The 23,799-nt window shown below is 36.4% G+C and overlaps 4 protein-coding genes across 8 annotated transcripts; 2 read left to right on the forward strand and 2 right to left on the reverse strand.

The window, feature by feature from the left end:
- Nucleotides 1–136: 136 nt before the first annotated feature.
- On the forward strand, nt 137–4,820 carry LOC7472521 (ankyrin repeat-containing protein At5g02620). Its single transcript, XM_002323892.4, has 3 exons — nt 137–1,509; nt 2,232–2,641; nt 3,477–4,820. Exons 1-3 carry the CDS (start codon nt 906–908, stop codon nt 4,332–4,334), a joined length of 1,872 nt encoding a protein of 623 aa, XP_002323928.2. The 5' UTR covers nt 137–905; the 3' UTR covers nt 4,335–4,820.
- Nucleotides 4,821–5,166: 346 nt separating this feature from the next.
- Nucleotides 5,167–11,643, reverse strand: LOC7472520 (type I inositol polyphosphate 5-phosphatase 12). Of its 2 annotated transcripts, XM_024589243.2 has the most exons (11): nt 10,132–11,643; nt 9,579–9,831; nt 8,602–9,415; nt 8,129–8,253; nt 7,875–7,959; nt 7,547–7,706; nt 7,404–7,444; nt 7,050–7,317; nt 6,719–6,842; nt 6,266–6,626; nt 5,167–5,909 (listed from the first exon to the last, which is right to left on the reverse strand). In XM_024589243.2, exons 1-11 carry the CDS (start codon nt 10,964–10,966, stop codon nt 5,562–5,564), a joined length of 3,414 nt encoding a protein of 1,137 aa, XP_024445011.2. In that variant the 5' UTR covers nt 10,967–11,643; the 3' UTR covers nt 5,167–5,561. The 2 variants fall into 2 exon arrangements, with proteins under 2 accessions (XP_024445011.2, XP_002323716.3); XM_002323680.4 differs by having other exon boundaries at nt 7,404–7,706.
- A 92-nt stretch (nt 11,644–11,735) lies between these two features.
- On the reverse strand, nt 11,736–14,663 carry LOC7484604 (probable thiol methyltransferase 2). 3 transcript variants are annotated; one of them, XM_024589244.2, is made up of 9 exons: nt 14,387–14,663; nt 14,015–14,145; nt 13,810–13,896; nt 13,331–13,431; nt 13,152–13,251; nt 12,822–12,868; nt 12,614–12,692; nt 12,224–12,309; nt 11,736–12,113 (listed from the first exon to the last, which is right to left on the reverse strand). In XM_024589244.2, exons 1-9 carry the CDS (start codon nt 14,532–14,534, stop codon nt 12,032–12,034), a joined length of 861 nt encoding a protein of 286 aa, XP_024445012.2. In that variant the 5' UTR covers nt 14,535–14,663; the 3' UTR covers nt 11,736–12,031. The 3 variants fall into 3 exon arrangements, 2 of the variants coding, with proteins under 2 accessions (XP_024445012.2, XP_002323714.4); XR_002978785.2 differs by having other exon boundaries at nt 11,969–12,113; nt 12,224–12,355; nt 14,387–14,659; XM_002323678.4 differs by lacking the exon at nt 12,224–12,309 and having other exon boundaries at nt 14,387–14,656.
- Nucleotides 14,664–16,518: 1,855 nt separating this feature from the next.
- On the forward strand, nt 16,519–22,864 carry LOC7472518 (uncharacterized). 2 transcript variants are annotated; one of them, XM_052448609.1, is made up of 14 exons: nt 16,519–17,189; nt 17,303–17,519; nt 17,617–17,712; nt 17,823–17,913; nt 18,116–18,182; nt 18,387–18,432; nt 18,828–18,999; nt 19,129–19,227; nt 19,996–20,064; nt 20,456–20,594; nt 21,483–21,684; nt 22,141–22,250; nt 22,336–22,375; nt 22,530–22,864. In XM_052448609.1, exons 1-14 carry the CDS (start codon nt 17,055–17,057, stop codon nt 22,694–22,696), a joined length of 1,650 nt encoding a protein of 549 aa, XP_052304569.1. In that variant the 5' UTR covers nt 16,519–17,054; the 3' UTR covers nt 22,697–22,864. The 2 variants fall into 2 exon arrangements, with proteins under 2 accessions (XP_052304569.1, XP_052304568.1); XM_052448608.1 differs by having other exon boundaries at nt 16,522–17,189; nt 22,114–22,250.
- The last annotated feature ends 935 nt before the right edge of the window (nt 22,865–23,799 follow it).

A 23,799-nucleotide genomic window follows, 5' to 3' on the forward strand; every position in this document is an offset into this window, starting at 1 on the left:
ATGGATCGATAAGTACTTTTGTACTAACACTAGATTGGTGATGCACATTAACATGTTTTTTATCCTGTAAAATAAAAGTAGAATACAACTAAGGATATAGTTGACAAGTATAAATAATAACAGTGGTTATGGCGTATCTCTCTCTCTCTCTCTCTCTCTCTCTCGGATACAGTTAAGGATCTCTTTGACAGTCACAGGTATAAATACAGAACTGGTAAATCGCTGAAGCCAAAAGGATAGCATTTTTCAGTGGTTCACTTGGAGAGAAGAAAAAACATGACAAAAGCTTCTTGCTGATGATATTTTGTCACTTTCAGTTTCTGGTTATCAAAACAAGTTAGATTTTTTGAGCTTTCTTGGAGATCACTTACTGGTTTTTTCATATTTTATATTGAGGAAGTTGAAAGTTTCAGTTTTCGGGATTTCTTTTCTCACATCAGGTATTCAAATTTCATTTCACTTTCTGGGTGTTCTGTGTTTGAATGATTATCATCTTGACAAGTGAGAAAGAAAGTGTATTTGGAAATCTACAGTGGATGGGTGCTGTTCAGTTTGGCTTATCAAAGTTCAAGACTTTATCATCTAAAAGAAGTTGGTGATTGTTTCTTGTAAGTTTTGAAAATTGGGTTTTCAAGTACATATAGAGACTTTTAAGGATAAGATTGAGTGAGATTTGTTTGAAATTCATGTTTGATCCTGGTGAAATGAGAATGAGTTATTGGCTTTACAATCCATAGAATCAAGATTTAGAGTATTATAAGAGTAGTTTCTTTGATTTGTGTATGATCATGGAGAAAAGAAAGTAATTTCTGGGTTTCAAATCAAGGAATCAAGGTTTCAGTTAGGAGCAGGGGATTGGTTTTGAGATTGATTGATAATAGTGTGAGATACTACTGTGTGTGACCATGGAGAGACAAAGCAGTTTCAATGGAAGAACAATGGAAAAGCAGCAGAGTTTTCGTGGAATAACAAACAAACAGAAAGTGTATGAAAAGCAAGTGAGTTTTCAAGGAATACCAAATAAACAGAAGGTGATGGAAAAACACCCGAGTTTTCATGGTGTGACAGAAAATGGGTCAACTTCTCATGGGGTGATGGAAAAACACCCCAGTTTTCGTGGAGTAGAGAAGGGTTTTCGTGGATTTCTGGAGAAACAGAAGAGCTTTCGTGTGGTGATGGAGAGACAACTTAGTTTTATTGGTGGTGGTGAGAGGAAAAGGCCTAAAGATTCACCTGGAAAGCGAGGAGACTCACAAATTCATTTGGCAGCACGTACGGGGAATTTGAGTAGAGTTAGAGAGATTCTTCAGAATTCTGATGGTAATGACTTGAAGGTTCTGTTGGCAACGCAGAATCAAGACGGAGAAACTCCCCTTTATGCAGCAGCAGAGAATGGGCATGCTGGGGTTGTTGCTAAAATGCTGGAATATATGAACCTGGAGACTGCATCTGTTGCCGCTAGGAATGGGTATGATCCATTCCACGTGGCTGCAAAGCAGGGTCATCTTGGTGAGAAATCATTCTGATTTTGCATTTTTGAACTTCCGTTCTCCATTAAAATTATTTGGTAGTATGTTTTTTGAATTACGGTCATTAACTCGTTTGAGCTGACAAAATGGCTTCATTATCCCCATGTATCATTTTTCCTATGAATTACTCATTCTTTTCCTGCTATCAAATTTTTTCATCTACTGATAAGAGAAGAAAGACCTCAATTAACTTTTATGCAAATCTTGTCTAGAAGATGATAAAATCCCCCAATTTCATGAGACACGTCAGGTGTTTTTCATATATATGAGCTACAAGGATTCTGGTTAGCCTGTTTGAGGTTCAAAGCCTCGAATATGGATGTTTGAACCCAAGCATGCATGAATTTCTAGATTTTCGAGTGATGAGCATGAAATTTTCATATATATATCTTTTTCTTCTTCTTCTTTTTGTGATGAGCATGAAATTAGAACTCAAAGTAGTTTCAGGACTTCTCTTCTCCAGATATTTTTAGTTTTCTGTATTTAAATAGTAGTGTGCTCATGCATTTCTATCGTGCTCTTTCTGCTTAGAATCTTTCGGAGAATTTCTAGCATTGTTACTTTGGCTATGAACCCACTGAAAACCTTTTCTATCTGGTCTTGATACTAGAGGCTGTGTTTAGATCTGCGTTGCAAGATAAATTTTTCTGCTACTTGAAAAACTCTTAGGTTGTCACTTCTGATTTTTTTAAAACCTTGCAGATGTCTTGACAGAACTTTTGCGTGTATTCCCCAACTTGGTCATGACAACAGATTTATCCTGTACAACTGCTCTACACACAGCTGCGACTCAAGGGCACATTGATGTGGTCAATCTTCTTTTAGAAACAGATGTAAATCTTGTTAAGATTGCCCGGAATAATGGTAAGACTGTCCTCCATTCAGCTGCAAGGATGGGGCACTTGGAAATTGTGAGGTCCCTCCTAAGTAAGGATCCAAGCACTGGTTTTAGAACGGATAAAAAAGGACAAACTGCACTGCACATGGCTGTGAAAGGGCAAAATGAGGAAATTGTGCTAGAATTGCTAAAACCTGACCGCACTGTTATGCATGTGGAAGACAATAAGGGAAACACGGCATTGCATATTGCAGTTATGAAAGGCCGTACTCAGGTGCTTCGTCATTTCTTTATCTTTCACCCTTTCTTTTTAGCTAGCTATATGTCTTAGTGACTACAGCACTGCAGGATATGTTCTGTGATAAATTATGCTCCATCATACGCATTCAATAGTGATATATATATGAGCTCCGGTGATCCTTACAACTTAAGTTTTCTATAGGTAAGATGAAAAAACCTTCAGTAGAATTTGTCACGATTATGACTCTAGTTGCTCAGTAATTGACCTACTATTAACAATCCGATCCCTTCCTAAAGCTTATTGCTTCAGTCTGTTAAATTCAAACAACTTTGAGAAATGATAAAAATGCATTATTAGTAACTTCTGTTTGTTTTATTCAACCCTATTTCTCAAACAATGTCGGAAATGATTTGCATAATAATGTCAAAAAAAAAAAAAACTGATTGCCTGGCAATAGCTTATGGAGTTGGCTATCATTTGCAGTTTCCTATTTTGAAATCTAGACTTTCAGTGAAAACCTCAGGCATTATTGTGTGATACATTGAACAGATTTTAAGGAGATACCTTGTAATATGTTATACCCCTGTTGAAAGAAATGTCTAGTACAAATTTTGAAAATTTGTACGATTGATGATGAAAGTAATCTCAAAAGAGACTTGTAATGGAAATAATACATAATTTTGGGTGGAGTATCTCTGAAATATGATGTGACAAAATGAACTATTTATGATGGCATTATTGAGATCTTATGTTGTAACCAGATAACATCATGTTTCTCTTTACATGCCCTTTTAGTTTTTTTCCCCCCAATAGTCAAAAAGTTATATTTTTTTGGCAACCTTTATTGAGATTCTTCATTTAATTGCAGAATGTGCATTGTCTGTTATCGGTTGAGGGTATTAACATCAATGCCATTAACAAAGCTGGAGAGACCCCACTTGACATTGCAGAAAAACTTGGAATTCAAGAGCTTGTCTCCATTTTAAAGAAAGCAGGGGCTAACAATTCCAAAGACTGTGGAAAGCCCCCAAATGCAGCAAAGCAACTAAAGCAGACTGTCAGTGACATAAAACATGATGTCCAGTCCCAGCTCCAACAGACCCGTCAAACTGGCTTCAGAGTGCAGAAAATCGCCAAGAAGCTGAAGAAGCTCCACATTAGTGGCCTCAACAATGCTATAAACAATTCGACTATTGTTGCAGTTCTCATTGCAACAGTTGCTTTTGCAGCCATTTTCACCGTCCCTGGCCAGTATGTTGAGGAGAAGATCGAGGGAGCTGCAATTGGGCAAGCCAATGTAGCAAGAAATCCTGCTTTCTTAGTCTTCTTTGTATTTGACAGCCTGGCATTATTCATCTCTCTGGCTGTCGTTGTGGTGCAAACATCTATTGTTGTGATTGAACAAAAGGCAAAGAAGCAGCTTGTGTTTGTTATTAACAAACTCATGTGGCTTGCTTGCCTCTTCATTTCAGCAGCCTTTATTTCTCTTACTTATGTGGTGGTGGGTAAGAATTCCAGGTGGCTTGCTATCTATGCAACAGTCATTGGTGGCTTAATCATGCTCGCTACGATCGGCTCCATGTGCTACTGTGTCGTTTTACATCAGATGGAAGAATCAAAGTTAAGGAATATAAGGAGGGAAACTCGGCCTGGTTCTTATTCTATGTCTGTGGAATCAGATCAAGAGATTTTGAACAGCGAATATAGGAGGATGTATGCACTCTGAAGAATTTAGAATTTGGAGAAGTGAAGCGGGATTCTATGACCTATTTTTCACTCTATATATGAAATAGCTATGCTCATACTCTGGTGATTATAGCATTTAATTTCAGAAGTGGAGCCAAGATGTGGATTTACTTGATAATACTAGGGGATGAATGGAATACTCAGGTTCAGCAATTGAAGGAAGCCATTGATCTCCTCATTTTGGCTGTACATGAACTTCTGAGAAAGCTTCCTTGACAGGGTTTTGGTTTCCTTCGCCTGCTGGTTGCTCTGTGGTTTCCTATTGGATGAGCTCAAATCTAGTATGAATTTGAACCTGATGACTCACTACAGATTCAATCGAAGCTCAAAGCAGGTACAAAGGTGTCAATGACTGAAACTGTACAAGGGTCTGCTTGAATTATATGCATACTATGTATAAAATGTAGTAATAACAGGATCCCTCTAATTAATGGAGAAAAGCTTACCACATGGAAGTAATTTTCCATCCCTGTTTTGCTTGAATCTAATGTTAGCTGGAAAAAAAAATTTGTGCTTAGGTTTTTAGGGTTCATTTGGCTGTGGCATAGTATGGTTGAAATTGTGTTTTGCTCCCACTATTGTTTTGAAAATGTTAGGTTGATTAACATATACCACAATTTTTATAATTTCACATAAAACTCTTTTAAAACTTTGGTTACAAAAATGTTATAATTTGTAGCTTTTTGTAAACATATTTTTTTCAACTATAACCACAAAAACTATCACAATGTCAAACTAGTGCTTAGTCTGTCAAGTAAATTCAGAAATTAGAAGGATTCAACAATGGCATGGCCGGATTTACAAACCAACTATTAACGCAAGAGAGGGAAATGATTCTAATTCAGCTACCTGTTAATGCTACAACAGGTGAAAACAAAATGCAAAATAGTTCCAATCTTACACGAAGAAAACTGGCATTTGAATATCAACATTTTTACTGCAATCGTAGAAAAGACCATTTAGTGCAATTTGCTTCGATTACAGTGCTTGTGTTTTTCTGTTCTTTGAAAATGAATGAGGTAAAGAATTTCCACCTGACATCAGCATATGCAAATCACCATAAACAAACGGAACCTGTTCTCAACATGATGAAATGGAGACCACTCTCCATGTATTTACATAAAAAGATATCGGATTAAGCTCTCTGGGTGCTGCTTCCAGGTGATGTATCTATTCCTGTCCAATTCTACGAGGCCTCACTAAAGCTTCAAAAATCTCGGAAATCATCAACAGCATCAGAGGAACCACTTTGTTGCCTAAGGTCAGACCGGTGAACAGAGCCTCCTTGGCCTTTCCGAGAATTGTTCGATATAGAGTCGATACGCACTGTCTTGGCAGAGTAGCAGTGTCTAACGATGATTTGGTGACTTTGTATTCCTGTTGCGTTACTGCCCTGGATATTCACAGACAACATAGCTTCCTTGTCTCGTGTATCTTCGCACCACCAGTTTTGTGGGATTCCATCAAAATGCTCTTCTAAGGAATGGAACTCTTCATGATGTACTGAGATATCCACAAAGTGATCTTGTTTAATTATGCCTGCTGCTGGTGTGACCTATATCCAGACACAAGAAAGAAGCTACTTCAGAATGAAAGGAAAAGATTCATTTGAAATCAGATATGGAGAGAATTGTTGAAAACAACAGTATAAAAGCTGAAGAGGGAGATAAAACCTAAAACAAATTGTATATTATGAACACAAACTCTTCAAGATTTATAGTGAAGCAGGTGGAAATGAAGTTCCAAAAAACTAAACTGATCATGAACAAGTTAAAGAATATTTTTCCAGACGAAATGTCCTTGCTACTTTGCCAGCAAACTTGCTGGTCGTGCATGATCTGATACTGCTGTGTGGCTTGGGTTTAGGGCAGTTAATTTTACAATCTTCCAGTTTAAAAATAAGAAAAGTACCTCGAGCCATCTTGGAAAGCCATAAGAACCCCGTGAATGATAAGTACTCTCGTCTTCATCCTCGTTGACAGTGCAAACACCTGCACAAACAATTCTGAATATAGCCTTTTCTTTCACGTCTTTGTTGGTGATTCGCAAGATGACTGTGTCCTGGCTTTGAAGGCGGATGATGTTGGTGCTGACAGTGGTTTCTGGTACATAACGCAATTGCTCAAGAATAGACCTGACTTTCTCATTGGACCTGACAACTAATCCAAATTCTTGTCTCCTAACTGATCTATCAACATGGGCAACTTGAACATGAAACTTGCAGCGGACAGGTTTGTGATCACTCTCTATGACATCCATGCAAGCTCCATACCTTTTGGCCATGAAAATCAAATATCAGAAACAATTGACGATTGCTTGTAAGGGGAAAAGGAAGAATCAAAATCACCCTATTGTGAAACCTACTGTATAACTGATGAGACCACAGGGCAGTCTAAACTGCATTCGGACACTGGAGCTGATCGATTGTCACGGTATATTATTCTGTCACACCATGCTGGAATTCGCTTTTTCTCCCCAGAATCATATCCTGTGGATAATGCACATAGTAAAAAGTCGAGGTTGAATGATACTAACAGAAAATTTTGCTTAACAAAAAGGAATAACAATTCATAGGCAAACTCGATCAAGGAAATCTTTTAAGATTTTCTGAACAAGCCTAAGATCATTTCCAGTAATGTGAAGCATCTGAACTAAAGGGATGTGAAAACTTCTACCATTTCTGCAGAATCTTTACCTCCTAAACCTGGTTGGTTTCTTGCAAACTTGTAAGTAGGAGGGAACACAATGAGTGCCTCACGCATTCCTTGAAAAACTTTCCCTGCCTGCATCTCTGCTCTGAGCTGATCCTTTTCTCGAAGCCAGTCAAAGCTTCTTTGTGAAACAAGGTCCCTTGCTTCATCGTATGATATACCAAAAAGCCTGTAATTAAAATCACCAAGAAATACCACCATATCTGCTTCAGCTAAATCAAGCTTTGGCTCTTCATTGTTGGCACTAGCAGCCTGTGAAAGCACCACTACCTTGTAACTCATAGGTCATACCCAATAAAGATTCTGCTAGCAACTATAAAAAGGTCATAAGAACGTACATTTGTTCCCTTAATTGTGTGACTGGCAGTTGAGACACCAGCTGCAATAGATAGGACCAGGGGGAAGCCAGAAACATAAAGCAGCCAAAATAAAAATGTGGAGAAGGCAAGAACGCAACACAAAAACAGGAATCGCACCATACCAGCTGCCGCAGGGTTTGATGACCGACCAAAGGACATATTTCGAAAAATATGATCAAAATCAGCATTGCGCCGATTGACTGCTTCCAAATGTGCAGCCAAGTGACAGTTAACAAAGCACATGATCCTGTCGAGAACTCTAATTCTCAAACCTACACCTCCCTGCAAGGACATATTAGAACATTATGAAAAAAGACAGATTAGTCAACAATTTTAAAATGTGCACACTGCAATTAAGATGGTTTTAAATGTTGAATAGAGCAAAGACTGTTAGTGACAGGTGATAGCCAGTAATGTGCAAATAAGCATCATGAAGGTAGACATTCGTACCTTATTGCCAATTGCTCGTCCAAAGCCGCATGGAACTGCCCCAGCATCAACATCACCAACATGTTTTCTGAGATTCTTTCTTACCCTAATTGAGAACTCACAATATAAGATGCGACAAACTATAAAATTTATGAACCCTTGGGACACGAAGACAGGATTAAGATGCTTCTTCAAAGGAGAAAAGACTGACTGGAGGTTTCGTGTGAAAATAACACGTTAAATCGGCAACACAAACTATAGTCACAGTTACTTACCAAAGAGATATGAGCAAGCCTGCAAGCTGCCTGGAACCCATACGTTCAAAAGCCATTCCTTCATCTAAGGCTTTTCCTATATTGTCCAGCCACCACTGACCAATGGCACTCCCTTCAAGTCCTACCTACAAAACAAGCAGCAAACAAGATAATGTGCAGAACAATATAGAACAAATCTCTTCAACTAATTATCAGGCTACATTAAAAGGAAAAAAACTCCCCCCCCCCCTGCATTCAACGTAGTTGAAATTCTTGATATTCAAATCCACAGTGTCGATTTTTCTAAGCTCTAGAGATGTTTATCTAGCATCAATATTTGTGTTTATACAGCTAAACATTCACTCAAGCACTTATATGTATTATTTGTGCGTCAACTTGTCATGAAACTACATTAATTATTAAAAAAGATAGAGAATGAGAACAGAAACCAAATGACCATCCATTGCAATGAAAGCAGATCAACTAGATCTTACTGTTTCTTTTGCAGCAGACATTGCAAGAAAACCTGCACCCATCTCTACTTCTTGTAACCCAATAACAATAATGCCAACGTCTGATGCAGTAGAACCTAACCATGCTTTAAGTGCATCCTGGGATGCTCTTCCTTGACCGACATTCCATGTACCAACTAAAATTCTGAAACTATTTCTTCTTGTATACTCTAGTTCTTTCGATGCTACTTCTGATCGTATTATTCTGTCAATAGGTCCTGGAGATGCAATGCTCCATCCACGTATGCCACCATGATTTGCCAAGCTAAAAACATATCCATTTCCAACTGCCAGTTTTAGCACAGGATTACTGTAAGCAACCCATGCACAAATCAATTTTCCCTCCAGGTCCAATACTTGGATAACACCGCTTGCGTAGCCAACATATATCTGTGTTCCAAAAGTGCAAAAACATTGGACAGCAGAAGAATGATGATTAAATTCTAGTAAACGATTTCCACTCCCATCCCACTGCACAAGAAGGCCATTAGGACATCCACTCCAGATCATTCCATCTATAGTCAGCACTAGTGCTTCTGTTCTCTTGGCATCATCTGCGAATGCTCCTGCTCCCCTGGTTGCAACTCGGCGAACAGCATCTGCTGCTCCCATTATAGCATTACGTGAACGTTGCAGAAATCCCCCAGATTTCTCCTTTTTCGATGGGACTACAAATTTTACCTTCATCTCATCTTCTACTGGCTGGTCTTGCTGTTGCACTGATGGCAGGTCAGCTCGATTCTCAATTTGACCCTCAGTATTGAATACCTTCAGAAGCTCCTTTGTACGAGCATCCCTGCAGAATTATAAATCTTATAAAGCTTCACATGTAACTTGAAGCAACTTATGGCCAATTCATAGCCTAGTGGTACCAACAATGCCCAAAAACTAAACATTTATCGAAAGATTTTTAAAGAACTAGTGACATTCTAGGAGCTTCAGGGAGGAAAAGAAAATACCAAAGAGAGAAGGAAAGAGGCTGAGCACACCAAATTTTAGCTCTAACATTGTCAGCTAACAAGCACTTTATATCTGAAGAAGATATGCTACAGGCACCATTTACAGTGACTTGGCTCCTGAGGTCAATGAAAGACCTCTCCACCAATAAAGCAGCCATATGTTTTTCCTCTGGTGAAAGAGAAAGAGATTTCTCAATGGCATCCCATGGCCAAATCCTAACAACACCATTCTCACCACCCGACCACAGATCACCTACATGTATCAAAGCACAAAGTTTAAAATTAGAGCCTTGAAAAGCAAGATCATGTCAAATTTATCGAAGGTTTTGGGCAAGTATAACAGATAAGATGGTAAGTTGTTCTTTGACAATAACGATTATTAATCAACGATTATGAAATTAAACCGTTAAAAGATTTTCTTGCTCGTGAAATTTACAGATAGTTGGTGTTATGCCCTAGCATTTTCTTATCACATTCCAGATACCATGCCTTGCCCCAATAAGAACAGTGATTATCATTTTCCAAAAAGGCAATATAATGAAAGCTAGCTTACCAAAAGAGCTCATAACTATAGAAAGAACAGGACCCTTATGAGCCTGCCACGATAATCCTTCCTTAAAATGAGAATTAGCATCATCTAAATGTTGATCCATTTTCCAGGACCTAATCTTCCCATCTTTGTGCCCGCTCCAAACCAATCTATTTGCACTGTCAATGATTAAACACATTGTAGGTGAGGTATTCCCTGACTCAAAAAATGGTGCAGCATCTTCATCACCCCTTCTCGCTCTCCCACCTAATCCACTTCCAGCCTCATATACATCCTCAAAACTCCAAAACCTTACCCCACACTCCTGACCAGCCCACAACTGCTTATCGGTACAAGCAATGTTTCTCAAAAACTTCCCCACCTGAGTTTCTCTCAAAGGATGTGGCCTAAGTTCTAGACAAGGCGGTCGGCCAGCGTGCACAGCTGAACGTGTTGGAAACTTAAAGATTCCAGTCCCGCCACCATTTGCAATGAACTCAGGCAATGGTTGGAATTGCATGAGTTGATCATCCTCAGCAGTACCAACGAAGAAATCTTCACCGCTGCCACCACGAGAACGGGTGGTGTTAGAAGGAGAAGAGGAGCGTGGGCAGAATTCATCGTCCTCGGAAGAAGATTCATAATAAAAAGGATCAGAAAGCACAGGTTTAGGGATGTCATCAAGACTGTGCTTTCTTGTACCTGGATGGTGTTTTTTAGTAGTAGGTCCTGAAGAGGTTGCACGTAGCTGCTGGCTATGAGAGTGGATATTTCGCGGCGGCAGAGGGACAGGAGATAGCCCTTTTAAAGCCTCCTTATCTTCATCTTCAAAAATGTCAACATTTCTATCCTGACCCATTGATGATCATCAAGATGGATATATCACATATATATTGGAAAGGTTGAGAAACAGAGAGATTGAAAGGTGAAAAGGAGAAGAAAAGGAAGGGAAGAATGACTCTAAAGGAAAGAGGAGAGCACTTTGGTTTGGAGTTGTTCACGAGGAAGAGGAAGGGGAGGAGGAGGCAGAGACAGAGAATAGAGAGAGCGAAGACTTAGGCGTATTATGCTGGTGGGTGGACGGACAGGAATGTTACGTTGCTTTTGTGGGACTGTATCTATTGATATATTTAGATTAGACTAATTAGTTGCTTAATTGCAACCTTAAAAGTGGTTTTAAAACCCGACCACTGCAAGGCACAGGCCGGGTTGAGAAGATCTACCGGGCGGATTAATTTTTTTAAAAGAATCAAAACAATTTTTTCTTTTGAAAAGATCAACGGGTTGGTTGTTTGGTTTTTATCTTGTCACATGATCAATCTTGGTTTTTAACCGAATCACTTGGGGTTTTTACTTTTTTTATTTTTTCCTTCAATTTAAACTAATTTAGACCACAAGTTGGATGGTCGAGTTCCGGGTCAATTTATTGAACTGGTCTAGATTTTAAACAATGTCTTGTGATATTTTTATAATGCCAACGAAACCCCACTTGACCCATAAAAAATTTACAGTCTGATTTTTCAAGAATTAATGTTGATTATAAAAATAACAAAAAAGACAGTTTTTAAATGAGATTACAAAAAATTAAAAATAGTAAAATCATTTTTGTATATTATAAAAAAAAAAAATTGAATAATATTACATCAATATATTTTCTTATGATTAATGTCAAAAACAATCTTGGTTTGGTATTGAACCGCTTAAATCAATGTAAAGAACAGACATTCATCATATTATTCTTCAAGGTTGATATTATTCTCACTAGTAAATGATAGAACAGACATTCACATGCCAGTATAATCCCAGAGGATTCAAGTCAATGATGGGCGTGGATCCTGTACAGCAAGGAGATGGCGATTCAACTCCTTCAGAAACCATCATTCATGTTGATGCTCAATGTGCCCTCCTCCCGAAGAAATGAGGATCATGCATCAAGAGTGTTTGTATACTCGTCAAAGTATGGATTGGGTTGTATCCCTCCTCCATCTTCCAAATTTCTCTCTTCCCTGCAGCAATGCTCAAGCAAAAATAAATTTCTCAAGTCTCTTCAAGATCTTTGCAATAATCTAAGAATTCATTTCAACAAAGAAAAATCTTTTGTGCAATAAAAAAGCACCTGTAAGGAGAAAAGAAGAACATTATAAGCCATGCCCATTGCACAAGCACATAATCACACCTGGATCCTCCATCAGTCCATCCCATCTTGCATACCCATACCCATAATCATGAAAGGACTACCACCAAACTCCTAAATATATAATTTTGATAAAAACAATCGGTAGTTCGCAATAAAGCATGGAACGATGGTGAGTGGTGGTTACTCTACTAGACTGAATCCAGAAGACCCTTCACAAATGATATCCAAAATGAACGGCAATGGTGCGGTAATGGACAACTTTAAAATCAGTTTACAATACAGTATTCTGAGAATTAAGCTGTATTGCATGAAAAGCATGACCCTTTTGCAAGCAGAAAACCACGAAACGATAAAACATTGCTAGTGTACCTTGCGAGCTTCGATAGCAAGTTCGTTATCAACAATGGTTACTGCCTTGAAGCCCATGGGATGCAACACCTCTTCATAGCTAGGGGAAAAGACATGATAAATTCAATCTTCTAAGAAGAGAATAAACTGTCAACCAAGAATTTTATAGGTCATGGTAATAACTGATAAGATTAGAAGCAGAAGGAAAACAAAATAGGTAGAGAAGTACTCGGAGACTGATACTTTATACGGGGGCCCACCAACATGATCGCTGATCTGCCAAATAGTTTACATTATATAGGAATATTAGCCACTAGTTATAAAAAAGAGAGACGATCACAATAATTTGAGCTGATTTACTTGTATTTAGTATGGACTTGACAATCCCAAGAAAAAGCCATCCTCCATTGTTCATAACTCCAAATTAAACAGAGCCAAGAAACTAGAGTGTTTTATAATTATGAATCAAGTTATTGTTGCTTCCTTCAAAGAAAAAGAAAGGGTTTGTTGCCAAATGGAAGAGAAACTGTGAAAATATGTAGGAGATAAAGATCAGTACCGGATACATCAGTGTTATGAGCTCTCCATCAGGTTTCAACATTTCTTGAACTTTGCATGCCCATCTTGATCTCATCCCTGGTTCGATAGCACAGAAGAACCTGCAGATTTTCCATTAGCATGTTCATATCAGGCAACCCATCTCACAGACTAAACATGCATATGACCAAGTTGACTTACGTGTAATCGAAAATGAGATCAAACAACTCAGGTGGATGCCAAGTGAAGAAGTCTGCCTTCAAGAATGTAAAGTAACTTGAATTTGGTAATGAGGAAGACAACTGTTTCAAAATTTAAAGAGAGAATTAACATAAGTAATGAAGCAAGAAAAACTAAAACCATGAATCTTTTAATTTCTTAACTTAGGTCACCATTCTAATCTGAAACCAACTTAGAATCCACGGATACGGGTGCCAACTCTGTTACCAACTGACTTTTTCAGTAACACTAGATCAAGGCTTCTCAGAATTAAATCAGAGCTATAGAAATTTAAATCGATATGCGTTTGTAGTACTTTCATTGAATTCCTTTGGGAGCAGAAGGGAATTAGTAATACAAACGATCTTAATTTCCTCTATCATGCGTTTTGCTTTAATCTGATCATAATCACATTGTTATGTGCAATGTATTTGAAGAATTGGCAAGCAGATTGCTCTTACCTCTATTGCTTTCTCAATAGCCGTGTGCGAGACGTCCAATCCAACAACATAGCGTTCAGAGCATGCCATTGCTACCACATCATAACCCTGCGCGATATTCGACCATATAGCTGATTTCAGGATCATGTTGAAACTTACACCAAACAAAAAAAAAAGGGGGCATAAACATGCAAGAGATCATAAAAATACTGAAGAAGTAACTTACAGAGCCACATCCAGGGACTAAAGCCCTGCCCTTAGGAAGGGCACCTGTCTGATGAAGATGTAAGATAATAGGTGTTGGGCGTCCTAAATCCCATGGTGTCAATCCCTGCTCCCAACAATTCTCCCAACCGCCTAGATTACATCATTTACAGACACGATGACATATCTCTATAACCATGTACTTTGAACTCAAAACAAACAATAAAACTTTAGACACACAAAATCACATGACATCAAGCCAAAAGAGAAAACACACTTCAATTTCTAGGCTTTTCCTGCAATTTTCCTTCAAACCCAAATGGAATTTGAAGCAAATTTGCAATCTTTTAGTGGAATAAGGCAGTTCTCTATAAGAAAGAGAGAATAAAGTTACCAGACGTCTCGGTGGTTACGAGTTTTTGCATTTGATGAACCTCAGGCTTGAATTTAACACTGCCCTCTCTCTCCTTTGCAATCGGCTCCTTTCCTTCTTCTCTCTTCTTGTCCATCCTCAGATTTGTGGCGCCAATCCACAGTTGCATATATGGAGCAGCTGCTTTAGGCGTCGATGATGCCACTAAGAGTGGGACCCAAGAGAAGGAGGAGAAGAGTCTCAATACTAATAAGTAATAAAAGGTTTCCCAACCATAAATATTGCCTTGCCTTTTCAAAAGTGTAACTTAGGTGAAGCTTATTTGATATTGTGGTTTATTTTTGTTTTATGAAAATAATTTAAATTTTTTTATTTTAATTTTAAACCTATCAACATAGCATCATCATTCCTTTTAATATTTGATTCTTAAATTCAACAGTATCATTTAATTAAAGTAAATATCGTTATTTGATGAATTATATCATTCTCAAAATAAAATTCATTAAAAGGTGAATTATATTCTTCATTTATATCATTTTTTATTCCGTATATCATCTTACTAAGTTAATTTTCAACCTTGTTTTTGAATTGTTTTTGAAATATTTAAACACGTCAAGGTCTTATCTCTTTGCTTATTAGCTAATAGATATAACATCTTATATAATTATCAATAATAAATAATAAATACTTTTCACTGTCTCTAATTTACACAAAATTTAAATCATGTATATTAGAATGAATTAAATATAAAAGTTTGTAACTTCTATCCATGAAATAGCTCAGAATAATCAACAAAATAAACAGATGAAAAAGCTTTATTAATTTTCTTTTTTTCTTTTTCAATATAATAGTCATAACATTAGTTTAAATAGCTCAATCACATTAATATCAATTTACCACCACCATTCCACTCCTAATAAAGACAAATTTATTAGGTTCACAAATCATCCTAAATCCGTTCTCACTCAATAGCAAGCCATAAACCATGTTCTTTCAAATATCATAAGCATGAACTACATTGTTCAGGGTAGCTCTTTTCTAGATATCATCCTTAATTAGCACCACCTTTGCACACTTGAACATTTGTTCTCTTTACCAATTATTACACAAGTAGGACAAAAAAAACTATTCATTTCAGAACATGGTGGTCTAATTGTCCAATTCTAACATAAATATAGCAAGCTCTATAGCTTCCTCCTCAACATTCTCAATCATGTTGTCGTGTTGTTTTGAGCATTCTTCTGTTTACAATGACGATGATAATCATCCTATTATGCTATCTTAACTTGTTGCACGCAAAACAAGTTTCTATGAACATTATTTTATTATTATTATTATTATTATTAAAAGATTTTTAAATTTAACTAATCAGATTTTAGATTTATTCTCTACATATCACCGGTTCGAGTCTTACAAACCTCAAGATCACTGAAGACTTGTATAGTCGTTAATTTCAGGACTTGTAAGCTGAGCCTAATACCCATATTAATAAAAAAAAATACCTAAAAAAACTTCATACTTTTTATTTAGGTTCACACCCCTTAAATTTTTAGGTTTGTCACGATGAAAGCATGTGCAGAAATCTAGTTTACCATTAGAATAATTGGGATTAAAAGGACCACCCGTAAGCCGGTTAGTCAATAAATTAGTACTATCAGCACTAATAGGATAAACTTTACAAATATATATCATATTTATACAAAATCATAAAGATAATACACTTGAGCAAAATTAATTAGAATTAATCATAAAAATCTTAAATCAACATAAGTGTGTGTGTGTATATAATTAATGTATACATACATCAAAAACAACATGCAGTAATGCACAAGGAATGTGACAGAGGCATGTATTTTAAGAGAAGATAATGACCACAAATTGACAAAAAGATGTGTATGTGCAAGGTGTCTTCTTTTTTACAGTATCTTTTGGAATAAGATAAAAATACTTAGGTTATTTTTATTTTTATATTTTAAAAATATTTTTTAAAAAGTTTAAAAATTAATATTTTTTAATGTTTTTAAATATATATTAATATTAAAAAAAATTATTTTAATATATTTATAAATAAATAAAAACAACATAACCACGCTCCAAACTCCAAACATGCTGTTAAATTTCTAGTTTTTCCAGCTATTTTCCTTCAAAAGCAACTGGAATTTGAAGCAAATATGAAATCTTTTAGTGGAAACAAGGCAGTTCTCTATAAGAAGAAAGAGAGAGAAAGTTACCAGACTTGTCAGTGGTTAGGAGTTGTTGCACTTGATGAACCTCGGGCTTGAATTTAAAACTACCCTCTCTCTCTCCTTTTCACTTGGCTCCTTTCCTTCTCTCTTCTTGTCCATCCTCAGATTTGTGGCACCAATCCACAATTTTCTATATGGAACAGCTGCTTTAGTTCTTGATGATGCCACTGAGAGTGAGACCCAAGAGGAAGAGAGCAGTCTCATACTAAAGGGTGTCCTAAACAAAAGAAAAGCCAGACTTGATATGGCCTCTCGGGTCTCAACCGAAGACCTTAAGGCTTAAATTTGGCTCCTTTTTTGCATAAAGCCCATAACTTTATATTTATTTTTTGCTCTCTTCTGAGACTTGAGAGAGAAACTATTAAACCCTCTTTTCCTTTCCTTTCTTCTCTTCTGATGAGCTGCTGCTTCTGCAAAGAACAAGAGCAGTAAGATCAAAGAGAATGGGAGTGATAAAAGAAGGAAAAGTGAGTGGATTGATACCAAGCAAAGAGGGTTTTGCAGTTCATTATCCAGGCTATCCTTCTTCAATATCTCGGGCTATCCAAACTCTCGGAGGAACTGAATCAATTCTTAAGGTACGGCAACAAACAAACTCCAAATCCCAATTACGACCCTTTATTTATTAGCTTTTGTTTTGTGTTATTAGTGATTAATTTTGGTTGTTAATGCTGTGAATTTGGCATTTTAGGCTCGTAGTTCACAATCTAATAAGTTGGAACTGTATTTTCGCCCTGAGGATCCATACTCGCATCCTGTGTCAGGAGAGCTTCGTTCTTGTCACAGTATGTTGCTGAAAATATCTAGAAAGAAGAAGAATTCTAGTCCCATTAATGAAGCAAAGGAAGAATCAGAGGAGTTTCATGCTGATATTGTTGCTAGAATACCAGAGGCTTATTACTTTGAGGGTTAGGATTGAACTGTCTTCTTTTATGTTTGTTAATGAATAAGAAATAAAGTTTGATTCTTTCTTCCGGTTTCTTTCGGATTTGGAATTTTTTGTAGGAATGGCTGACTACCAGCATGTTGTTCCAGTTCATGCTGATATTGCCAGGAGGAAGAGGAAGAATCCTAGTGAGATGGAGGAGCCACATTTTCAAAGTAATGGTTTGTTATACACACACACACACACACACACACACACACACACATTTGTATATAAAACTGGGAAACCTTTTGTTTTAGTAAACTCTTTATTCTTGTTTTTGTAGAAAAACCCGGTCTAATTGATATGGGTCCCGAGGATGTGATGATGCTATCGCCTCCACTTTTTTCACTCAAAGATGTGCCAGAAAATATAGTGTACGAGGCTCTGTTTCTGTGTTTGGCCATGTTGTTTATTTAATGGTCTAGCAATTTATCATATTTTTAATCAAGGGCTTTGCCTATGGTGACAAGGAGGAAGAACATAAGCTTTTAGAGGGGATTGATTAAATGTTTGTTTTGGAGTCTAGATTGCTAAATAATTGTTGGTTTGATTTTAGTTTGCTTTCGTGCTTTTCAGGTTAAGACCACCATCAACGTCAAGTTCAAAAAAGAAACAAGATGAACCTCCAGAAACCCATTCAAAGGTATTGAATAAAAAAATAGTTGGTTTTTCAGTTCATCACTGACTAAGGAGGGATGTAAATGTGGTCTAATGGCATAAACACAGATTATAAGATTAGCTTGTAACCTCATTCTGTGATTTAGATCTCATTACATTTACTCTTGCTAGACATTACCAACACGTGTTAAGCTAAAATTTAATGATCTTGTTTCTTTCCATTTTTCAGATGACCTTTGAGCCAGCACTTGGTATTGATTTTAAAGATGTTCAAGATATCCTGATGTTAAGTGGTTTTTGTTTCATGAGTAATTGTGTGTTTAGGTCTTTTTTATCCACAATGATACTTCTGTTAGAACACTGTTGGGTATCCATGGTCTTTTCATTGTTTATGAATGTCAAGAGAATAGATGGTTGTTTTGATGTGGTCAACCGTCCTAATGATCTAAGGGGTGATTTCTACAACTTTTTGGATCGGTTTTATTTCTTTAAACTGTTGCAGGGGAGCCGCCTTTTTCAAAGAAGTGCTTCTTGTGAAGTGTGTACAGACCACAAGTTGAGCATTTATTTTGTGTAGACCTCTTGATGTAGTGTTCATTTCTCTTTTGAGTTCTGGATTATATCCTACAAAGCCCTGTTCATTTTATTTGGTAGCCCTTAGCTTTCATACAGATTCCTAAGAAAATAAATTGGAAGGAATTCATAACAGAAGGTACACCAATGTGGGAGTGGCAGATAGCTGTATCTGAGCTGTTTGAGGAGCGGCCCATATGGCCCAAATATTCACTGATTGAACGCTTACTTGATAAAAATCTTAAATTTACATATCAAACGCTTAAAAGGTATTCTGCCACTTATTACTGATAATTCTTTGTCAGGTTGATCATGGTTACTTCATCTGATTATTTTCTAACATGTTGATAGGTTTCACTTTGTATGAACAGTCACCTTTCATCTGTTTGATCTGGCAGGCTTCTGCTCACAGTTGGATACTACTTTTCAGGCGGACCATTTCAGAAGTTCTGGATCAGAAAAGGATATGATCCTCGCAAAGATCCTGATTCTCGCATGTGCATTCTCTTACCTCAACATTCTTTTTGGATCTTTTCTTGGCTCAGATCTTAAATCTGTTTTGCTTTTGGTGGCATTTAATTTACTGGTCATTTAGTTTCTTTTGAATATGAATTGAATAAGTCTTCATGTTCCAATTATCCATTAGAAGGGGTGTTCTTTGGGAATTCCTCATCTTCTGCTTATAGATTATAAAAGAAGTAGCTCAGGCTGCATCATGAATCATGATTAATCATCCCCACATAGGAACTGCTTTTTCTTTTTCATCACCTTAAGTAATCTAAACCAGGATGTTTTCAACATTATGGTGGAGAAAAGATGTATCTTTATCCAGTCAAGTAATTTGGGAAGCACATGATGGTTTGTGGCATCTTTGTACGGATATTGCTGGTCCGGGTTCAAAATTTCCAGCCTCCATTCACTTGATTTACAGTTCAGGCTTACAACCTCTGGTATTTTATGTCACATTTCCTTCCTTTCCATGTTGATTATTGCTGGCATGCTGTTGGTTCTGAATGTGCCGATTAAGCCCTTTTCTTTTGGAAGAGAATCTTAAGCATATCTCTGTCATATCAGAAAATTTTCTTTTCTACTAGAATTAGAAGAACTTGTCGTCAAATAGTGAGTCACTCAGAAGTAAACAAAATTTGAAATTGAGTTCTCTTAAGTTCCAGTTTATCTATGTAGTACTCTTGAACTGCCTATTTGAATTGGAGAAATGTGAATTGTGTTTTATAGATGCTAATCTATGGTATTCTCTTTAGCAGATATCAAAGCGTTGCTTTTCGAGTACCACCTGAATTAAAAAGTTACTGTGATGATAATGCTGCTAAAGGGTAAGTATGAGAACTAATATCAGTCCCTTACTCACTTCCTGTAAGTTCTTGAGGTAACTTTTTTACTGCCGGCATGATGGCATCGGAGATGATGGATGATACCACACCTCTTCCAAAGACCACAAATCATTTTCTTCAACCACTCCAAATTAGGCCAACCTCATGCATATAGCAAGGTCTTTGGAGTGGCTATGATAGATGCCTGTACTTGAAGCTTATGATTTGCCCATTGACCTGGCCTCTGACCAAAACCGTTGTTGAATGTGACTACACGTATGATAACTGATATGCACTGTCCACAAGCTGCTCATATGTTTCATGGCTAGACTGTTTGCTTGTGCTGCACCGAAGCTCGTCCAAATACTGAAATCTGTTCTGTGTGGCTTTGCAGCTTGAAGCATAGATGGGAGGATTTGTGCAAATTTCGATTTTTTCCTTACAGAAACCAGTATTCGTTCCAGCTGTATGAACTTGATGATGATTACATTCAACAAGAGATACAAAAGCCTCCAAAGCAGACAAGTTGCACTGTGAGTTTTTCATGTTTAGCTGTGTTGATATTGATATTGATTTTTTTTTGCGTGTGCTTATTGGAACTTTGAGCATATGACAGTGACAGTGACCCCAGTGCACATATCTATTATGAAACTATGCAACACATGTTTCAGCGTCATTCTTCTCAAAGGGTCTTCTGTTTCTACTATAAATCCCATAGTAATGTCCATTGTATTGTATGAATGTCATATATCTCTCAATTTTGAACACTGTACTTAAACTTATGGCCTTTTACTCTATTTGATCACAATGTTAGACCATCAAGTAAACAACATGGAAAAACACATAAAGAAATAGAGCTTTCTTACAGTATATTTTTGGGCACATCTTTGAGTGAAAAGTGGAGGAAATAGCATCATCACATCCTCAGGACCCTAGTCCATAAGACCAGGTTTTTCTACAAAATGAAACATATAAACAGTCTACTGGTGACAAAATTTCCTGGTCTTAGATACAAATGTAAAGATTATATACACACACACACACACTATGAAATTGTGGTTCCATCGATTGCTGTTCAATTCTCATATTTCCTCCTGGCAATATTTGCTTGAACTGGAACAACATGCTGGTAGTTTACCATTCCTATACAAAATCCCAAACAAAAAGAAACCCAAACAAAAAATCAAACTTCATTCTTTCTATTTGGTCTGGTGGATCAACCTCTAATAATTTATTATTCATGCTGACTTGCATGCTTCTGCATTTCTTCAGATGAGGATAGTTTGTATTTAAATTTATGATTTCTATAGCAGATCATGAACAGCGATACAGTTAATTTTCTCATTTTTATCTAAACTTTGTCTGTTGTTTTATGTTTGTTCGTGTTAGAAGATCAAGATTTAATGTAACTTGGTTAACAGTATGAAACAGGATGGTTCTCACAGCATGTGCATGATAGCTTGAGACTTTGTGTTAAGGTGAGGTTCCTATCAATATTCCCAGAGACTGGCGCAGAAAAATTTCTTAAAGCTGCTTCTGAAAAATTTATGAAGTCAAAGAGAGCATGCATTTTCAAAGATGCACCAAAACCAGTTCAGGAGGAGCATCAGCAAATTAATGAAGGTTGAATTAACACCTGCACTTGTTTGTCCAATTTTGCTTAAGAAAATAATTTTCATCTTTCAAGAAGTTTTATCTATTCTGATTATTAGTGCCATCCTATATTTTATAAAATTGTTTCATATTGTACGAGTCTTAAGAATTTCAAACCATTATTACCAAAAATGATTTTTTAACTAATATCTATAATATTTATATAAGCTCTGGTTTTCTAGCCCTCGGCAGTTTTTTTTTTCTTCCTTCATATTTATTCACAGTTTTTTGCCTCTTCCCATTCATTATTTTATGCCTTATTTTTGAAATGTGGTTGAACTATCTGTGAAGGTTGTTTTTCTAAATGATGCTATGGTATCAATGTTAGCATAAGAAAACTGTACGAATGTGTGTGTTGCTGTTAAATTCTTTCCTGCCTGCTTTCTCATTTCAATGTAGATCATGAAACCTTAAAAAACGATACAGAAGCTGTAGATGAAGCTATTGAAAATCAGATCGACACTGATGATGTTGAGGTGGATGAACTCGATTCTGATGATGGTGAAGAGGAGTTTGATGTATATGGAATGGATTCGGTAATCAAACATCTGCTTTATGCATTTTACATGCAGCTTCTTTTGATAAATCATTTTGAAGTTTGTTGCTTCTTTTTGCTTGTAGGCGGGTGAGGCAGATAATCTTTCGTTGAATTCATATTCACGTATCCTTTATTGTGCACATCCCTTGTTGTGTTCAAGTGTGCACAGAACAATAAAGAACTTACTTTAAGCATCTTTCTATAGTAATTTTCTTTTTCTTGAAACATTTCCATGTCCGGTTGTTACTCTGTGTATCCTTTACACGCATGGATCTAGATATGGAGAACACCTCCACAAGCTATCTGCAACAACTCTTGGGCAGTTTTCCATCGATGGACACCAATGGTGACAAAAAGCAAGATGGTGGTGAAAGTAGTGACGGGGAATATCAGATATACGAGCAGGATGACGATGAAAATTACCTTGATGACGATGATGACTGACCTAATCTACAATGCACTATGTGAATATGTTTAGCTTTGTTTCCTTTAATTTATCTTCATTCTCTCAAGCTGCATTATTTTGATTTGTATGCGTTTGGTTTATGGTGTTGAGTGTTTTTTTATTAAAAATATATTAAAATAATATTTTTTTATATAATTATTTTTTTATAGCAGCATATTAAAACCATTGAAAAATAGTTAAAAAAATATTAATTTAATATTTTTTAACAATAAAAGTAATTTGGGAATGTTTTATCAGGAATGCTTTCTCTAAGCATTTGCATGTTAAAACCAAGATGTTTACTTTTGGCAGTAATCATGCATCAAGGCTTGACCATTTTAGTCCTCTGAAGCCAGACAGTTCTTGTATTGCGGCTTTTCCATGCAATGCTTTGAAGGAGTTATGCACCTACAAATGATGGAGGGGTTTTTAAAGAAAATTATTTTTCTTTAATTATTATTTTTTATGTAGTTTAGAAAATTAAATAATATGTTTAATAATTTTATTTTTTTTAACTTGTTTAGAACTTTTATTGCTTTCCTTTATTGTCAAGTTTTTTTAATTTGTTTATGTTAGTTTTTTGGTTTTTAAGGAGTTATAAACTTTTTCAAAGAAGTAAAATACTTGAAAAGAAATATTTAATAATAAAATTATGAATTAGAGTTCATGTATGGTCTTTCATTTGAAAATTTTATTATATCGAAAGCTAAATGGTGTGGGGAAATTATTGTAGATTAAGAGACATTTCACTGTGGATTATAATAGTAATTTTATTTTCAATTTTTTATCTTTTCGTGAGTGAATAAATGTTTTTTTAGCTTTTTTCCATAAGGATAATTAGGTTTTTTCAATTTTCAAGTACGAGCAAATAACACTTTTAGCCTCAGAAAATACAATAAAAAAACTTCGCCTTTGGGGGTCTTTTGGTGTTTTTAAATGGGTATTTTGTGTAATTAAGAGGACTATGGGGGTATTTTAATATTTTCATGTTGTATTTTTTTTTTATCAAAAAGTTGTTGGTGCGTGTTCAAACACTCCAGAGAGTAGGCGGCGCCTGTGCCATTAAGGAGGCGCGTGAGATGTTTCCCGAAGGTAAAATCTA

Source organism: Populus trichocarpa, chromosome 17 (assembly GCF_000002775.5).
Source record: "Populus trichocarpa isolate Nisqually-1 chromosome 17, P.trichocarpa_v4.1, whole genome shotgun sequence".
NCBI lineage: Eukaryota > Viridiplantae > Streptophyta > Magnoliopsida > Malpighiales > Salicaceae > Populus > Populus trichocarpa.